Raw genomic sequence first — 19,611 nt, 5'->3', positions numbered from 1 at the left:
CTCGCGGTCCGTGAGTTCGAGCCCCGCATCAGGCTCTGGGCTGATGGCTCAGGGCCTGGAGCCTGTTTCCGATTCTGTGTCTCCCTCTCTCTCTGCCCCTCCACCATTCATGCTCTGTCTCTCTCTGTCCCAAAAATAAATAAAAAACGTTGAAAAAAAAAAAACTTTAATTCTATAAATTTAACTTCTTTAAATTTATAACCTAATAATTATAAATGTCTTACTCCTATTTTTACCTGAATGCCTTTTTTTTTTTTTTTATTGATGTATAGCTGACATGTAACTTTGTTAGTTTCAGATGTATAACATAGTGATTCAGTGCTGGTATATATTGCAAAATGGTCCCCACAGTAAGTTTAGTTAACATCTGTCACCACACATAGTTACAAAATTGATTTTTTCTTGCGCTGCAGCTTTGAAGGTCTATTCTTTTAGCAACTTTCAAATATGCAGCATAGTATTTATTATTAACTACAGTCACAATGTTGTAGGTTAAATCCCCATGACTTATTTTATAAGCGGATGTTTATCTTTTGCACCTTTCACCCATTTTGACCACTCCCCACCCCTTGTTTCTGGCAACCACTAATCTGTTCTCTGTATCTGTGAGCTTGCTTGCTTTGTTTGTTTATTTTGATTTCACATAAGATCATATGGGATTTGTCTTTTTCTGGCTGGCTGGTTTCACTTAACAATACCTTCAGGGTCCATCCATGTTGTCACAAATAGCAAGATTTCCTTTTTTATGGCTGAGTAATATTGTCTTGTACATATGTACCATATTTTCTTTATCCTTTCATCCATTTATAGACAGGATGTCTTGACTATATCTTGACTATGTAAACAATGCTGCAGTGAACATGGGGTGCAGATATCATTTTGAGTTTGTGTTTTTATCTTCTTAATACCCAGAAGCTTTCATAAATACCCAGAATTGGAATTGCTGGGTCATACGGTGGTTTTATTTTTAAGTTTTTGAGGAACTTCCATATGGTTCTCCATAGCGGTTACACCAATTTACAGTCCCACCAGAAGCACACAAGAGTTTCCTTTCCTCCACCTCTTTGCCAACACGTCTTATTTCTTGTAACCATTCTAACAGGTAGGAGATGATAGCTCATTGTGGTTTTGATTTTCATTTACATGATGGTTAACACATCTTCATGTACCTGTTGGCCATCTGTTTGTATTCTTTTTTTTTTTTTTTAAAGATTTTTTTTTTCAACGTTTATTTATTTTTGGGACAGAGAGAGACAGAGCATGAACGGGGGAGGGGCAGAGAGAGAGGGAGACACAGAATCTGAAACAGGCTCCAGGCTCTGAGCCATCAGCCCAGAGCCTGACGCGGGGCTCGAACTCACGGACCGCGAGATCATGACCTGGCTGAAGCCAGACGCTTAACCGACTGCGCCAGCCAGGCGCCCCCATCTGTTTGTATTCTTTAGAAAAATGTCAATTCAGATCTTCTGCCCGTTGTAAAAACATGTTTATTTTTGAGAGAGCAAGTGAGCATGAGTGGAGGAGGGGAAGAGAGAGAGATAGAGGACCTAAAGTGGGCTCTGCGTGGACAGCAGAGAGCCCGATATGCGGCTCGAGATCATGATCTGAACCGAAGTCAGATGCTTAATCCATTGAGCCACCCAGACATCCCTCCTTCTGCTCATTTAAAAAAATTTTTTTTAATGTTTATTTACTTTTGAGAGAGAGAGACAGAGTGTGAGCGGGTGAGGGGCAGAGAGAGGGAGACTCAGAATCTGAAGCAGGCTCCAGGCTCCAAGCTGTCAGCACAGAGCCCGACGCGGGGCTCGAACTCACAAACTGTTGAGATCATGACCTGAGCCGAACTTGGACACTCAGCCGACAGAGCCACCCAGGCTCCCTCCTTCTGCTCATTTTTAATCAGATTATTTTTTTTTTCCAATGAGTTGCATGAGCTCTTTATATATTTTAGATATTAACTCCTTACCACGTATATGATGTTCAAATATTTTCTTCGATTCAGTAGGTGGCCTTTTCATTTTGTTGATGGCTTCCTTTGCTGTGCAGAAGCTTTGTAGTTTGGTGTAGTCCCACTTGTTTATTTTTGCTTTTTGCTGCCTTCGCTTTTGGTGTCAGATCCAAAAAAATCATCACCAAGATCAATGTCTAGGAGCTTGTACCTGTATTTACTTGCAGGAGTTTTATGGTTTCAAGTCTAACGTTCAAGTCTGTAGTCCATTCTGAGTGAATTTTTGTGTATGGTGTAAGATAGCTGTCCAGGTTGTTGAAGAGATCCATTTATTGAAGAGATTGTCCTTTCTCTGTTATGTATTCTTGGCACTTTTGTCAGAAATGAAGTGACCATATTGCATGGGTTCATTTCTGGGCTCTCCTTTCTGTTCCATTGATATATGTGTCTGTTTTTATGCCAGTGCTATCCTGTTTTGAGTGCTATAGCTTTGTAATATAGTCTGAAACCAGGCTGTGTCATGTCCCTGGCTTTGTTCTTGTTTTCCGAGATTGCTTTGGCAATTTAGGTCTTTTGTAGTTCCGTGCAAATTATAATTATTTGTTGTTTCTGTGAAAAATGCTATTGGAATTTAAATGGGAATTACATTGACTCTGTAGATTGCTTTGGTTTGTACGGACATGTTGACAGTAAATTCTTCTCATCCATGGACATGGAATATCTTAATATTTATTTGAGTCTTTGTATTCTTTCATGTCTTACGGCTTTCAGTGTGTCAGGTTTTGCGTCTCCTTGGTTGAGATTTTTAAATTTCTCTTCTGATGATTCATTGTTAGTCTGCAGAAATACAACCGACCTTTGCTAAATTCATTTGTTTTAATAGTTACTTGGTGGACTCTTACAGTTTTCTATATATAGTATCGTGTCATCCGCAATTAGTGACAATTTTACTTCTCTCTGAATTGGGTACCTTTTATTTTTCTTGCCTGATTGCTGTGGCTGGGATATCCAGTGCTGTGTTGAATAAAAGTGGCAAGAGTGGCCATCTTTGGTTCCTGATTTTAGAGGAAAAGCTTTTGGCTTTTCACTATTATGATGTTAGCTGTGGGCTTGTCACATGCGACCTTTATTATGTTGAGGTATGTTCCCTCTGTAGCCATTTTGTTGAGAATGTTTGTCATAAAGGGATGTTGAATTTTGTCTAATACTTTCTCTACATGTAGTGAGATGATCATATGATATTTATCCTTCATTTTGTTAATGTTGTGTGTCACATTGATGGAATATAGATGTTGAACCGTCCTTGTATCCTGGAATAAATCCCAACTGATCATAGTGCATGATTTTTTTTAACGTATTATTATATTCAGTTTGATAATACTTTGTTGAGGATATTTGCATCTGTGTTCACCAGGGGTACTGGCCTCTAATTTTCTTGTGGTGCCCTTAACTGGTTTTGGTATCAGGGTAATGCTGACCTTGTAAAAACAGTTTGGGAGGTTCTCTCCTTTTCTGTTTTTTAGGAAGAGTTTGATAAGTATTGGTATTCTTCTTTGAATGTTTGGGAGAATTCACTAGTGAAGTTGTCTGGATGTGACTTTTGATTGTTAGGCTATTGATTACTGACTTGATCTCCTTACTAGTAGTCAATCTAAGATTTTCTATTTCATCATAATTCAGTCTTGGTATGTTGTAGGTTTCTAGGTATTTATCCATTTATCTATTTCTTACATGTTGTCCAATTTCTTGGCATATAATTATTGATAGTATCTCTTATGAGCCTTCATATTTATATTGTATCACTTCTTTCATTACTGATTTTGAGTCCTGCTTTTTTCTGCTGAGTCTAGCTAAAGGTTTGCCAATTTTGTTTATCTTTTTAAGAACCAGCTCATAGTTTCATTGATCTTTTTTTTCCCCTCTATTTCATTAATTTCCGCTCTAATCTTTGCTACTTTCTTCCTTATGCTAAGGAAGTTAGTATTCAAAGGACGTTGTCTCATTTGTTCATTTTCTAGTTTTTTGAGGTGCAAAACTAGGTAATTTGGGATTTTTCTAGATTTTTCATACAGGCATTAATCGCTGTGAACTTCCTTATTAGAATTGCTTCTGCTACATCCCATAAGTTTTACTATGTTGTATTTCCATTTCCTTTTGTCTCCCCATGTTTTTTTTTTTTTTTTTTTATTTCTCTTTTGATTTCTTCTCTGACCCATTGGTTGCTCAGTGGTGTGTTGGGTTATCTCCGCATATTTTTGAATTTTCAGTTTCATTCTGGTAATTGAGTTCTGGTCCTACCATTATAGTTGAAAATGATGCCTGATGTGACGTAAGTTTCCTTGAATTTGTGAAGAGTCGTCTCGTGCCTAATATACGATCTATCCCGGAGAATGTTTTGTGTGAGTGCCTCTCTTGATCAGTTTTATGAACACTCTGTTTCCCTTTCTCTGGCAGTCATTTTCCAGAATTGACAAGAGAACCATCCTCAGATGATTTTTGGTAAGTGGATTCTAGCACTTCTTGATGTCTTAGTGGGAAGGGTTTTGGAACAATTCTCTATCGTCATTTTCGCTTAAATATTTTGTTAATAAAAGTTTCATACTTCTTTTTCCAAGAGAGAACCAAACTAAAATTAAACATGAATATGCTTTTAAAAGTAATAGCGGAACTACAAGGATTTAACAAGAAATAGCCAGTCCTTCCCTTGATACCTTCCATACTTCCTGCTTCCCAGCATAATGTCTTCAAAGTTGTGTCATACGTATTGTAGCCTGTATCAGAATTCTATTGACATGGAAGGCTGAGTCATATTCCATTGTCTGTATATACCACATTTTGTATAACCCTTCATCTGTTGATGGGCATTTGGTTTTTTCCTACTCTTGCCTGGTGTGTTTAATGCTGCCACGCACATTGGTATAGAAGTATCTAGTCTCTGCTTTTAATTATTACGGGTATATACCTGAAAGCGGGATTGGCGGGTCGTGTGGTAGTTTTATGTTTGATTTTTTGAGGAGCCACCAAACTGTTTTCCACAGCAGCTCCACCATTTATATTCCTGGCAGCAACACACATTTTCCCCACATCCTCGTAACACGTGTTAATTTCTGTTTTTGTTTTCATGTACACAATAGCCATCTCAATGGGTGTGAAATGGTATCTCATTGTGGTCTTGATTGGCATTTCCCTTAGGACTAGTGATGGTGTGTGCTCATGTTTTAAGATTTATATACTAACAAAGCTGATTGGTAGGGCTACATGGGCAGGGGAGACCATGCAGTTGATGACTGACTGGTTTCCCTGTGGGATGATCGGCCGGGACCTGCAGTTTTAGTAGAGGATCTTTGGATGTCAGCCTCGGTCTTCTATGTGATCAGTCGTCTTCTCATGAGGAGAACTCTCCAGGCTGTAAATCTGGCTGTGGCTGTTAAAGGAGCTGAGTAGAGGCAGAGAGTTGGTGGTCATGAAGGATGCACTTAAGACTCCTGTCCTGGGAGAATTCCCTACCCTACCCACTTGTGTGCCCCGTGTTGCTAGGTCCAAGGCTACTCTGATTTGACTTCTCCAAACTATAAACCTTCCATGGCTCTCTGAGTTCCAAAAAGTTCAGTTATCTGGCTGCATGGGATGAGGGGGAAGGTTCCTGGAGGCAGACTCTTCCTCAGATGGATCTGGAACCCCTCCTGCTTCCCACTTTCCCTTTATGGGACAGGCACCTCAGGCTGCCATTTGCTCAGCTTCCGCAAGATTCTGCTAGGGGCATCAGTTGGTATTCTAGTCTCTTCACTGCACAAGCTGTTGGTTTCTGCTCTGCTAAACTCCCACATCCAGAGTTCAGGCTGACCTTGGCTGTGGTCACTTCTTCCGTCGTCTTTGTTTCCAAGAAGGGGTTTCAGGAGGAAGTGGGGATACAGGAATATATTTAACCCTTCACATTTTCTTCAGTGTGATAGCAGCACACCGCCATTGTATCAGGTTTTATCGGTTCCTTTCTCACAATATTTGCCTCCTTCTCTCTTCTACGTTTGAGTTCTGACCATAAATGAATGCCTAGATACAATACAATAATTGTTCCTATTTTACCTGCTTTGAGGTAAATACTCAGAAATTTTCCCTGGTAGACGTTAGAGAACAGCTAAAATGACAAAGTGTTGACCCCTGCCTCTGTTTTTTCTTGTAACTATGTCGTTGTTTATAATGAACATATAAAATACTCTGCTTATAGTAAGGCTAAAGATTTTCTACCTCGAGGTCTGAAATAATATGCATTATTCCAAATCTTCAAAAGCTTAATATAAATCTATAGGCTTTTTAGGTGTGATTCTTCTTCAGGACAAATTCTTACTAGGTGTGGGTAGATTTTAAAGAAATTTTTGAACTGAGTAAGTATTTTCTGTTCTCTCTCACAGCCGGATACCTCCTCCCCCTAGTGACTCATGTGACTTTGATGATCCTAGGCTCTTGAAGAACATTGAAGATCATCATGTAAGGCCACTGTTTTGCTTCTAGAATGTTCCATAGCTTATGGTGTACTTTTATTTACGTGTATGTGTGCTGCCTTGAAATTTATAATTTTGGACCTTGGGGAGGAGATGTGGTTTTACTTTTCTGGAGTTAGTATTCAGGGAAGTTATCTGAAATAAATGCTCTGTGGTTAACACTCTGCCTGGTAATGCAAAGCTGAATTAAATATGTGGTGGAGCTCTAAAGTCTCACGTCAAGGTGAAGACGAGTCTCCATATGGAATTCGCCAACATTTCAGATTTCTCCTGCTCTTTAAGATTTCTGCAGTACCATTTCTTCACGGTTGTGCATCTAAGAGGTCATGCATTTTGAAGGACACTTGCTTTATGCTTGGACCAGGAGAATTTAGGGAAGAAAAGGAGGGCAGAAGAGCATGTTGCATTTATAGCATCCTACCGTGTGCCAGACATTTGACGCGTATTTCCTTTAGCGCTGGAGTCACCCCGGAGAAGTGATAGGAAGCTGCGTGGAAATATCGACTTGGCCAAGAGTTACCAGCAAACAAAAGTAGATATGAGACTCAGAACCTAAGTCTGGTTGATTCTTAAGTCTGACATCACATTATCTCTACTATTCTAACAAACCGGGATTAACTACAGGGTCGCCTAAATTCATTTGAAAAGCTACTTTGAAAAATACCAACTTAGAAAAGTCTTTAGGGATGAAGGCATTTTGCAACCCGTTTAATCAGTGTGAATTCCATCCGATTTTTTCTGAAAAAAATGTAACGTTAGGTAAACTTGAGCAAAATTAAAAGTTTATCATTCCAACATTTTGTTAAGATGCAGATCTAGGGGCGCCTGGGTGGTGTAGTCGGTTAAGCGTCCGACTTCAGCCAGGTCACGATCTCGCGGTCCGTGAGTTCGAGCCCCGCGTCAGGCTCTGGGCTGATGGCTCGGAGCCTGGAGCCTGTTTCCGATTCTGTGTCTCCCTCTCTCTCTGCCCCTCCCCCGTTCATGCTCTGTCTCTCTCTGTCCCAAAAAAAAATAAATAAACGTTGAAAAAAAAAAAAAAAGATGCAGATCTATTTCAAACTTACTCTAAATTCTCAGTGAGGAAATTTCCTGTTCTCTGCTGCACTTGCCCATTTGTTAACGCTGAAATCTTCCTAGGCACGATTCTCAAATGCATGCATGTAAGGCACCCACTCCCACCGGCTGGGATGCGGACTTTCTGCCTCAGTCCCTGGTGGTGCTGATGAAGTGGTCCCAGACCATACAGTGGATGCTGTTGAAGTCCATGCCCTGTATCATAGTCACAGGCATCGATGTGTTCTCTTTTTTTTGAATTAAAAAAAAAAAAAAATTTTTTTTTAACGTTTATTTATTTTTGAGACAGAGACAGAGCATGAACGGGGGAGGGTCAGAGAGAGGGAGACACAGAATCTGAAACAGGCTCCAGGCTCTGAGCTGTCAGCACAGAGCCTGACGCGGGGCTCAAACTCATGGACCGCGAGATCGTGACCTGAGCCAAAGTCGGCCGCTTAACCGACTGGGCCACCCAGGCACCCCCAAAAAATTTTTTTTAACGTTTATTTATTTTTAAGACAGAGACAGAGCGTGAATAGGGAAGGGGCAGAGAGAGAGGGAGACACAGAATCCGAAACAGGCTCCAGGCTCCGAGCTGTCAGCCCAGAGCCCGACGCGGGGCTCGAATGCACAGACCGCGAGATCATGACCTGAGCCGAAGTTGGACGCCTAACCGACTGAGCCACCCAGGCGCCCCCTTTTTTTTTAATTTTGATAGTAGCCGTCTGGTCCAGCTGCTAGGCTAGAGGTTCTCCGAGCTGAAGAGTGGCATCTGAGAAGAAGCTTCTGTGGAGGATGGCAGCTTAATCACGGATATCCAAGGCTTCATGGGCACAGTGAGGGCTTGCTTTCTGAAAGAGGACTCCAGCATTCCTGAATAGTGTTTAGAGGGTATTTAGGTGACTAAATGTGTCTGTTCAAGTTGGGGTGGAGAATGGGAAAGGAAGAAGGTGGAAGGGTGACCTAGAGGCTTGGGGAACTGCACATAAGTCTCCTTTCAAGTTTGTTTTCCTGGCCCAGATCAGTGGGTGAGGAAACAGAGCAAGTGAGGTGAGCCTCGTGCTCGGGGTCCTTCAGAATCCCAGGGAAGGCTCAGAAATGGCACGCGAGTGGATCTGAATTTAAATAAGAGACTCATTCATCTTCTCATTCATTTAGCAAACAGCTTAAGGGCCTGGTTGATATCGATCACCTTGCTAGGTACTGGGGGAAGAGACGAGTAAGAAGACATTCAGGGGATTTTTTTTTTTTTTTAATTTTTTTTCAACATTTATTTATTTTTGGGACAGAGAGAGACAGAGCATGAACGGGGGAGGGGCAGAGAGAGAGGGAGACACAGAATCGGAAACAGGCTCCAGGCTCCGAGCCATCAGCCCAGAGCCTGACGCGGGGCTTGAACTCACGGACCGCGAGATCGTGACCTGGCTGAAGCCGGACGCTTAACCGACTGCGCCACCCAGGCGCCCCCAGGGGATTTTTATTAGTTGGGGAAACAGATGTAAAATCATTAGGAGTCATTGTTTACCTTTGTGGCGTGGGGGGAGTGGTACGATACCTCTCCCCAAGAAAGAGATTTCATTTTGTGTAGATGGAGGAGTCTGATCTCTTTGGTGGGTGTTGGGGCTAACAGAATCGTTGAAATGTGGGCATCGTGGGCACCCACAGTGAATGGTAGCTCACATTCACCTAGAGTGCGGGCTGGTGTAGAAAATCAGTGCACAGGGGGCAAATCCTCATTTGGAGAAGAGATCGTGGGGAGACACTCTACATTTGCTGCTGGGATCCCCAATCTTGGAATCTTGAAATACCGAGCTCAGTTAATTTGTATATACGTACAGATGTTCTCTTCAAAGCTGAACCCGTGCATGGGTGCTGTTTCTGACCATCGGTCACATGCTCGGTCCTCTTTTGGCATTCGAGTGGAGACCTGAGATGTATCAGGATACTCTAACAGGAGCATTTCCTGCCCCGGGGCCAATGGCATGCATTTCTGGAAGGAACCCTACTCTCTGGAGAAGTTAGTGCTGCTTTTTTACATCCATTGCCACCTCACCATCTGCCATCCTGAGCCAGATTTCCTTTCATTCCAGTGGGAAGGCCGTCGAGAGTAGTGGGGCAGGGCCAGCACTATTTTCATAAGGGAATCCCTGGCTCAGTGAGGTTATCATAAACATCGGTGAACACATGGAGACTTTAAAATTTTTTTTTAAACGTTTATTTATTTTTGAGACAGAGATCATGAACGGGGGAGGGGCAGAGAGAGAGGGAGACACAGAATCGGAAGCAGGCGCCAGGCTCTGAGCCATTAGCCCAGAGCCCGACGCGGGGCTAGAACTCATGGACCGCGAGATTGTGACCTGAGCCGAAGTCGGACGCTTAACCGACTGAGCCACCCAGGCGCCCCAAACACATGGAGAATTTAAAGGATATTTTAATAATCTGGACACTCAGAGTTCACTGAGGGTGTGATACGGCCATGGACTGGAGAATTTATTTTCTATTATTTTAGCAAAAGCCTACTTGCCTATGTTCACCACTTTTTAAAGGTGTGCTTGAAGCCTTCTAGGGTATTCTACATCTTGGCTACTGTGTTAATTACCCCACTGACATTTAACATGTAGCTCGACTATAAATAATGAGGACCATAGGCTACAGTATTTTTCTTTCAGAAAATCGGGATTAGATTTAATGTACTTCATGGATTTTTAAAACATTTTAAGTACAGAGCCTCTTAGATCACTTGGTTATTTTGCCAAAATAGGATTGAGGAGAGGGAAGAAGCATTTCAGGATTTTAGCCTATGGATATCCCACATTCCTATCTAAATTGTCTTGGGACCGTTGACTAAAATTAAAGCATTTGGGCCAAGAAAACCTTTGCTTTCCTCCCAAGGGAATACCTCCATATGCTACAGATTTTTTGTTTTTCCTGGGTCATCATTTCTGATTTTCTGGGTCCTTTAGGACTATGTTTTAAGCTTTGTGTAGGCTGATAGCCAAGGTGGAATTTGCCTATTAAAGAATCCACCTACGGAAAATTTCAAGGAAGAAGTTCATGTGGTCCTTTGTTTACATTGCTAACCAATGACTTCCTATTTGTGGGATAATTTCCCAAAGATTTACCAAGGAAGAACACATATGGGTTTTTCTTTTCTTTTTTTTTTTTTTTGAGTCATTATGCCTAAGACTTTTGAGCTTGAGTCTTGAAGAAGAAATTATTTGTATATGTATTTAAGTACTTTATAGCTGTGATTTGGCATGCCAATTTTAGACATGCCTACTTTTCTATGTTTTACATTCATCAAATACTCATTTCTAGATATAGAAAGCATTTTGTGCAGATTAAAATCTATTAAATGGAGGACAGGTATTTTATGATTATGAGGTACCTTAAATAGGCAAATTCATAGAGGCAGAGCAGAATAGAGGTTATTAGGGGTCGGGGAAGGTGAGAATGGGGAGTTACTATTTGACGGGTACAGAGTTTGGGAAGATGGGAGTTTTGGGTGTAGATATAGTCGTGGGTACACAGCAGTGTGTCTTTAATGTCCCTGAATCATGCCCTTACGGATGGTTAAAATGATAAGTAGTATCTATTTCTCCACATGCAAAAGCTTTAACTTCTAAAAAGATACATATACATGCATGCGTGCCTTGTCCAACAATCATTTCTTCGAAGTTATAAAACCCTTTTCTTGGAAGTTACAGAAAGGAAAAAGTTTATTTGCAAACATGGAACACTCGTTTCAAATATATTGCAAACCTCTCATCCATAGGCTGCGCATGGTTTGTTTCCTTTCATTTATTAGAGAATGCCAGGTTAACTAGAGAACCAAAGTTAGAACAGTTTTGTTTTAGGGATTTTTTCTTTTTGGATCTTTAAGAATGTTGTCTGGCCTACCACTCAAAGTGGAAACTTAATTTGAGTGTGTGCATGACTGTTCTTATTAGCTGTCAGAGGGATTTTACTATTTGCCATGAATCAAAGACCCTCTTTCCTACTACACTGTGGGATGAGATGTGCCAGATACGATCGTTCTCAGAGGCAGGAGAAAGCGGTCTTTTCTTGTCCCCCCGCATGCTACGTTTTTATGTATCGTGTGTTTCTAGCTCGTTAAATTGTTGAATTGTCTGTGGAACCGGTTGTTGCTGAGTACCATTTATATCAAAGAGAGAAAACAATAAGCTCAGGTCAATTAATTACCAGTGTAAGGCACAGTATGAAAGCCAGAGTCGTCCTTGGGAGCCTGTAAATACTTCCTTCAGTTCCTGCCACCTAGGCCAATATTGCCAAAGACCAGGCCCAAGACCTAATGGTCAAAGTGGCGGAACTTCTTAGAAAGCTGAATTGGAAGCCTCACAAAGTCATCCGCATCAAAGTCTGGTAGGATCGAGACCCTGGGACTAGGGTTGGGCTCTTCTGGGTAGATGCACCTGAGAACCTCAGGTTCCTCTGTAACTTCTGGGCCTGCGGACGTGGCCACCTGCCCTTAGGTTAAAGAACAGACAAGGTGTAGAGGAAATGCTAGGACGGACGATGGAAGAGAAAGAGCAGGGACTACACCCGTCTGGCGAGTCCGCTCTCGGTGTACTGATCCAACGTAGAAGATGCTAGCTTCCTTCCCCCTGTTCCTTGACCAGGTCTCGGCTAAAGCAGGTGGTCTTGCTGCAAAGTGCTGATCTTCCTCCGGGTCTGCCCCCACCTCCCACCTGAGCCACCAGATCAAGCCTGGGGGCACATTTCAGCACAGCAGACGGGGGTGATGATGGCCCGCTAGTTTGGAAGAGGGGTTATTCACCAAAGGGGCTGCAGGGCCTGGTAACTGCTACCAGTGAGAACTGGGAGAGCGTGACTGAGAGAGGGACATGATCGAAAGCTGCACAAGAGAGAGAGTGTTGGAGTGTGGGACTCTTCTGCTGCTCTCTCTTGGAGAGCCAGTTCTCTGAGCCGCTGTGACGACTCTTAGCAACTCAGAAGGAGTGGTGGCCTTTATATAAAAAGCAATTTATTTTCACTGCAGAAACACTTAGAGAATACAGAGTATTTTTTTAACCCCCTAAATCGCTTCTGTCCTGTGCTGCCAAGTACTGTTAACATTTCCGTCTCTTCCTTTCTGTTATCTTTCTCTGTGTGCACATGTGAACACACACAGAAATTCACTGCAGATGCCGAGATCGTGCTGCATGTAAAGTTTTTACTAATCCTACCTTCTCAAGAAATTAACAGTATAAATGTATCTGCAAACACTGATATTCCTGGAGATGGTCACCTTTAATTTCAGCAAACGATTCCCTGATATGTTGGAGTCACTGGAGCTGATTCCCCAGCACTCTTTGCCGTGTAGACCTTGGGGAATTTGTAAATCCTCTAACTTACTTGATTTCACTGAACCGTAGTTGAACGTGCATTTTCTTTTCCTGAAGGCGGATAAGAAGTAGCCGTGTGAGCGGTTATGATTCGCTGCCACATGGCTGCTCTTCAGTCTCATTGACGGGTCAGGGGAGAAACTCAAAATGTTTTCAGATACCGATCACTGTCCATTTGTGACTGAGAAACTAAAAACAAAAACTCTGCAGAAATCAGAAAACATAGAGTTGCTTCCTGATCAGTGAAAAGACAAATCTGTCTCAAATTTATAGCCAGCTGCCTATCAAAAAGTGAAATATAAAAGACCTTGGCGTTAAAATAACGTGAGGACAAGGAGGCCCAGTATCACCCCTGGCTTCGAACATCGTCCTTAGAGTGCTAGCCTGAGTGGGCCAGTAAGAACTCAAGGGTATATGTTAGAAAAGAAAAGGAAAATGCTGTCATCTGTGGATGATGTAATAACTGTCTGCCTTAAAACCCAGGAGAGTCAGCTGAAACTCGGAGAGCTGGTAAGGGGTTCATTACAAGCGACATTAAATGCACTTACAAAACTCAGTGTTGGTCCTTATATCTGAAGTATAATAGAAATAAGATCCTATTCATAACATAAAAAGCAATAGATAAGATGTCTAGTACCGTTCTCACATACAGTAGGCATGTAGGTATTTTTTGAATGAATAAAAAATTAACAAGATTAATAAAATATGCCAGGGCCTATAGTTAGAAGTATTAGAAGCCTTTAGTCAATAGGAAAGCTTTCTGTATTCTTAGATGGGTAAACAGTATTACGATGGCATTTCTCCATTATTTCTATAATCTAATCCCAATGAAAATCATGAGGAGTGTGTGTGTAGGATGGGAGAAAGATATTAAATACGTATCCAGGACGGCTTTTTTTTTCTTTTCTTTTTTTTTTTTAAGTAATAGGGATGCACTGCCTTATAGCTTTTAAGCAATTATTAGGTTAAAGAACAGACAAGGTGTAGAGGAAATGCTAGGACGATGGAAGAGAAAGAGCAGGGACTCACCCGCCTGGCGCGTCCGCTCTCGGTATACTGATTCAACGTAGACTTGAACGCCTTCTGTCTGCTGGGCCTGGGGTTACGTTCTTGAGGAAGACAGATGACCTTCTGGCACGCCGGCGTCTCCCAGACGTGGGGAAGCCGCACGTGAGCGGCAGGATTGTGCGAGGCGTTTGGAGCAAGCGAGGCGGGGGCTGGGGGAACTCTAGGAGGGGCGCGTGCTGCCTCCTCGCTCTCCTCTGACCCCAGGGTTAGTACATTAAGAACGATGTTCCGAGACGGGTGGTAGGGGACTTCTCAGGTGAAGTGACTGTCGAATGGAAGCAGAGAGGATGAGTAAGAATTGGCTTCGAGCAGGTGGAGGGGACAAGGGGCAGTGGGACGGGCGGAGGCCTGTCAGAAGACCTACGGACCAGACCGGCTGGTGGAGCACCCGGGAGGGGAGAGGCGGGAGGAGGTGGAGCTGGGTGGAGAGCAGCTGCCACCCAGAGGGTGGCATCGTGGGGGACGTGGGGTCCACGCTAGGGCCTCCACCTGTGTTCGAAAGGGGGCCGAAAGCCAGTAGCGGGCTCTAAGCAGGGGATGGCCGAATCTAACCCTGCTGTATGCCAGCGGTGTTTTAACAGATGATCGCCTTGCCTTATGTCTGTAGCCCACAGCTCCGTGCATACAGGAGTTCCTCACCCTTCTGGCCGTGTGCCACACCGTCGTCCCTGAGAAGGATGGAGATAACATCATCTATCAGGCTTCTTCCCCAGGTGAGGGCTCTGGGCTGGGTGTGCCCTGCTATCCCCTTTTCTGGAGGCTTGGCTGTCTGCATTTACTTGTGGAGGGTGCGGTAGGGAGGTCGGCTTCACGAAGACCCCACTATTTACCTCTGGCCTCACGCAGTGTACAGGTTATGGTCACAAGCGATAAAGCCACAGAAAGGTGGCGCTGGGCCCTCCTGACTCTGTAACACTGTGACCACGATGGGAGGCCCCAGGCCATCTTGCAGCTCCTAGCAGAAGTCCCTTGCAAAAATAACATAGCAATCACTATTGCTCATAAGAGGCTACATGCAGTGGAAGAGAAAGATCAAATCATAATTTCAGCTTGGAACATACCTGTCTTTGAGTCCTCTGAAAATTTGTTGAAGTGTATTGTGAATGTTGTGCCATGTATGTGTCAGTAATTTTCAGTTTACCAGAACGTTTAACCTGAACGCTACTATTCTCCAATAATTTTGAGCAAAGGAAAAATCATCATAAAGCAAAAAAAAAAAAAAAAAAAGTCCCTGCACTGGACAAAACTCTCAGGGGAGGGTGGCCTGGCTTCCCTGTTCACCCTCTGCCCGTCGTAGATTCTCCAGCTGCTGATGAAGCTGGGTGCTGACTCTCGACCCGCTTCCTGGAGCTCCGAATCCTACCATACTAGAAGTGAAACGCTGCCTCGCAAGGACAAGATGGGTTAGTCAGGAAGCCATGGGAATGTAGCTTAAGTTCCTTAAGGAGAACTTGACCCCAATGGAGGATAGTAGGTAGACCAGCACTCTTGTCCCGACGATCAGCTTTAGGTCCTGTCTTTCCCACCTAACGAAAGTGCTGCCTTCAGGATCCTGGTGGCGGACTGAGCGAGCGCCTCCTAAATCCTGAGTCCTTACCCTTGTGTGCTTAGGCTGGGCCTCTCTAGCTGCTGCCGATCTGCTTAATGTGTAAGATAATACGTGCTCCACAGAATTCTGCCATTACCTGCGATTAGTCAATGCCTTGTCAACTCTATTGACAGATGAAGCCGCTTTGGTGAAGGGAGCTAGGAAGCTGGGTTTTGTCTTCACCGCCAGAACGCCGTACTCGGTCATCATAGAAGCCGTAAGTGACGAGCCCGGGTACCTCTTGACATTGTATGTCACCTCCTTTTTTGAAGACTGTGTTTGAAATAGCGTGTCTGATGTAAACACGATAGCTACATTTCTTCTTTTTTTTTTTTCCCCCTCCCGTGAGGATTAGGCCCCGTTGCGAAACTGCGGGCATGACGGGATTCTGTCAGCTTATTCATGTTGTGTTGCGGGCATTTTTCTCTCAGAGATACTTCTCCACAAGTCTTGCATGTGCTGGTGTGATTTGTAGTAAAGAACCTAGCAAGCCTGCTCTTGGTTTTGTCATAGGGAAATAAGCACGTGGCCCACTTGTCCTGAGGACAGGATCTGTGACTCTGTCTCTGTAACCTTGGCACGTAGAGTTCTTGCCCAGCACAGCCCTTGGCGCATTAGCTTCGGTCTCCCTGGCGGGGGGAGAGGCAAGTTGGCACTTAAGATCTTTGTTATTTACACGAGTTTTTCTTTTCCCTACAGTCAAGGGATTTGTTTATTTTATGATTGTTTTGTTTTCTATTTGTATGGTTTTTTTGAGTTTGGCTGCTCAGGAAGCCTGAGGGAGAAATTTGGTGACAGGAAAAAATGGAAATCAAATATAACATCCAGTAGGGACCCTTGAGGCAGGTAACGGGGGAAATTGATGGTTGGGACTGGCAATGCCCTGGCATTTTTGATGCTGACTGTTAGAGGGGCTGCATTTCGCTACAGTCTGTGTTGATGAAGGGCCTGGAAGCAGTCACTGACTTCTCTCTCCTCTGCCTTCCTGCACCCCTCAATTTGGGGAGGACGGACGGATTATAACGGATTTTGCCTTTATGTATCTTGTGTCTCTAGACCTTGCTGATGCACTTGAAATTCACTACTAACTTACATAGCTGTTATCGTTCCTAACTTGGCAGTGTTCCATTTTTTTCTTGTACTTAGAAATGCGAAACCTAGAAAATACCAGACCTCGACAGAGTGCCCATTTCTTGGCGTTTTTGTGTTCCTGTCTTCTGGAGGACAGAGATGAAATCATAATTATTTTTACTTCATTTTAATCACCAGCAAGACTCGCTTAGGGAAAGGTGCAGTCATTAGAGGTGGAGCCAAGCAACAGACTGAATACAGAATTTCCTTTGTGGAAGGTTTTCAAGCCTTCGCCCCCCTCAATTTGGGGAGACTCAGAACCTTCGATGTATGATCTGCTGTCGCACGAGTGCTGCTGGTTTCTGTGCATTGCGGCGGTGGGGACTGGAGGCGGGACAGACTGACTGGGCACGAGTGGGAGAGACAAGGAGACAAGGCTGCTTCTGCTTTGCTCACAAGAGCGGCTAAATACAGGGAAGCCAGGGAGCCCACTGACCTTGTCATCACAGTGGTAGATGTCGGTGAAGGGTGGATGGGCACCCCTCTGTCATTTTATTAGCCCATTAAGGCCACGTGTCTGGGAGTACATGAGACTCTCTGACTAGTTCAGGGCCATAAATAATACCTTCGAGATCCTGTTCAGCCAGAGTGTCCTCAAACCCCACCTTCTCAAGTTGGTTACCAGCTGTTGCCATGAAGTGGCCGCTACTGATCATCTTAATGGTCAAGTCCGTGGGATGCACGTGGTTGCCCAGTGGTTGATCTGAGAGCAGAGAGGGGTTAGCACCTGGCGGTCACAGCGCTTGGGCCGATTTGCGGGGTAATGGTGGGCACGCTTCTGAGTGGGCCTCTGAGGAAGTTGGGACAGCCTGAGGAGAAAGAACCGGATGAGGAGGGTCACTGGTTGTATCTCTGGGTGTGAGGGGAGTTGTGCACAGGAGAGTAATGATGCCTCAGGTTTCCCTGGATAATTGGCTTCATTCATTACTTCTCTCAAGCCTGAGGGACACGTTGGTGAGGAGGCCACACGCTCAGTGGCAGAAATAAGATTCTGACTCCTACCTATGGAACTTCAAGGCCCACGTGCTTTTCACCATGATGTATTGGGGAAATAGAGAGCAGGTTTGATTAAGGAGTTTGGCAACGGTCCACACAGCCTGGAACCTTCTGGGAAAAATCGAGAACATTGAGGTTCCAGCTTTGAAGAACTTGAAGAAAAATAACATTTGATGAATTGCTCTAAAATCTTATGCAGATCCATAATCCTTATTTCTAAATTGCGAATCCAGGAAGCTTTGGATTCCGAAAAAGTTTTCTCCTGTATTTGGGGAATAGGCATCTGGCAGCAAAACTTAGCCAGAACTGACATGAGGCCGTTTATGGTCTTAGGAATCTCCGTGTCCTACGTTTTGCTGTGGAAAATTGATGTGTTGGATTTTAGGGTGTTGTGGCCACATAAGCCCCTGGGGAAATCATGCCACATGGTGTATGTGTGCATTTTAATAAAATGTACAAAATTCTGGATTCAGAAGCATGACTGGCCCCAAGGTTTCAGGTGTTCTTGGAAGGGAGGGTCAGCCAGCTGTTGTGATGTCCTAGAGAAGAATGAGAAGCTTCTACCAGAAGGGGGAGCTATGACCCCACCTGACTGGCTTGTGGGAACCCTGTACCTGTTGAAAAGGCCTTGGCAGGGGGATAGAGATGGAGAGAGAATGAGGTGGGGAGGAGGGAGAGCGGGAGAGGTAATCGATGTGTATGTATTACAGAGAGGGAGGGTGAGAGGGATATGTGTGTGTGGATTATATACAGAAAGAGAGAGCGCTGGGAGGAGGAGGAGGAGGAGGAGGGACGGGGAGATGTGTGTCTAGAGAGGTTTACGACTGGGGAGACTGTTGTTTTGAGATTTTAATACTTGGCACCTCAGGTAAGAGCCTGTTTTTCTTCCTTTAGATGGGACAGGAACAGACATTTGGAATCCTCAACGTCCTGGAATTTTCTAGGTATGCTTCTCCTTCATGCACCGGAATAAAATACTTCCGTATATATTTAACAGCTTCATCAGAGTGTTTGCAAGATTGTATGATCTGATTAAATACAGCACTTAGGTATTAACGTTACTGAGTAGATCTCCACAGTCCCTCTCCTGTCTGGAATTTGGGACGTTCTGTAAAGAGAGTGAAGCACGTCATTTTCCTGTGCGTGCACGCGTGTTTTCCCCGAGTGAAGCACTGTGCTCCCACAGCCTCCTGTTTCTGTAGGTTTCCAGACCCGCTGTTCCGGCATCAGCAGCCGCGGACACGTCTGCATACTTTGGAGTGTGTGGTGGGGAGGGCTTTATTTCTGTTGGTTTTTCCCAAGTCCCGTGAGGTGGTGCCTCGTGCTTTATCTAAGCACTCTCATGCCAGACCTGGGGCACTGACAAGCCAAGACAGGTAAGATCAGTCCATCCCCGTCGGAGGCTTTGTCTGAGTTGGGCACTTGTTCTCTCTGTATGCCAGCTCATTCTTCCCCAGGGTGGTTTATCTAATTTTCAGACCCAGGAATATTTGTTGATTATTTGCTTCCCTAGATCATTCCTGGTTTGTCCTTTTGAAAAATCTTAATGTTTTGTTTCTTGCCTTCTCAACACTGACTGTCAGTACGAGAGCAAAGTTCTTTTGCTACCTCGAGAGCCTGTTTTCCAATTATTAAACCTTGGGTTTTTTAAATAACCTTTGTTAAATGATTTCACACATTGTTTATTCTGTCTGCTTTATAAGCTGTTTGAAAAAGATCAGTTTTAAAAATTTTTTTTTATGTTTTTATTTTTGAGAGAGAGAGAGAGACAGAGTGCAAACAGGGGAGGGGTAGAGAGAGGAGACACAGGATCTGAGGCAGGTTCCAGGCTCTGAGCTGTCGGCACAGGGCTCGAACTCACGGACCATGGAGATTGTGACCTGAGCCGAAGTCAGACCCTTAACAGACTGAGCCACCCAGGCACCCCTGAAAAAGATCAGTTTTGTAACTCTCTTGTAGGAA

The 19,611-nt window shown here is 43.9% G+C and overlaps 1 protein-coding gene across 9 annotated transcripts in view; it reads left to right on the top strand.

Annotated features, from left to right (window-relative positions):
• ATP8A2 (ATPase phospholipid transporting 8A2) overlaps positions 1-19,611 on the top strand; it is a 651,437-nt gene that overhangs the window by 182,266 nt on the left and 449,560 nt on the right. For all 9 annotated transcript variants that reach the window (XM_086715021.1, XM_086715056.1, XM_086715049.1 and 6 more), the window contains 5 exons: positions 4,403-4,447; positions 6,358-6,433; positions 14,542-14,647; positions 15,657-15,739; positions 18,544-18,593. In XM_086715021.1, the coding sequence (XP_086571147.1) occupies positions 4,403-4,447; positions 6,358-6,433; positions 14,542-14,647; positions 15,657-15,739; positions 18,544-18,593 (360 nt within the window). The remainder of the gene's footprint in view (positions 1-4,402; positions 4,448-6,357; positions 6,434-14,541; positions 14,648-15,656; positions 15,740-18,543; positions 18,594-19,611) is intronic.

The sequence above is a fragment of the Puma concolor genome, chromosome A1 (genome assembly GCF_028749965.1).
Source record: "Puma concolor isolate L17-30 chromosome A1, mPumCon1.1.hap2, whole genome shotgun sequence".
Classification (NCBI taxonomy): Eukaryota; Metazoa; Chordata; class Mammalia; order Carnivora; family Felidae; genus Puma; species Puma concolor.
This window is presented reverse-complemented; position numbering and strand designations above follow the sequence as displayed.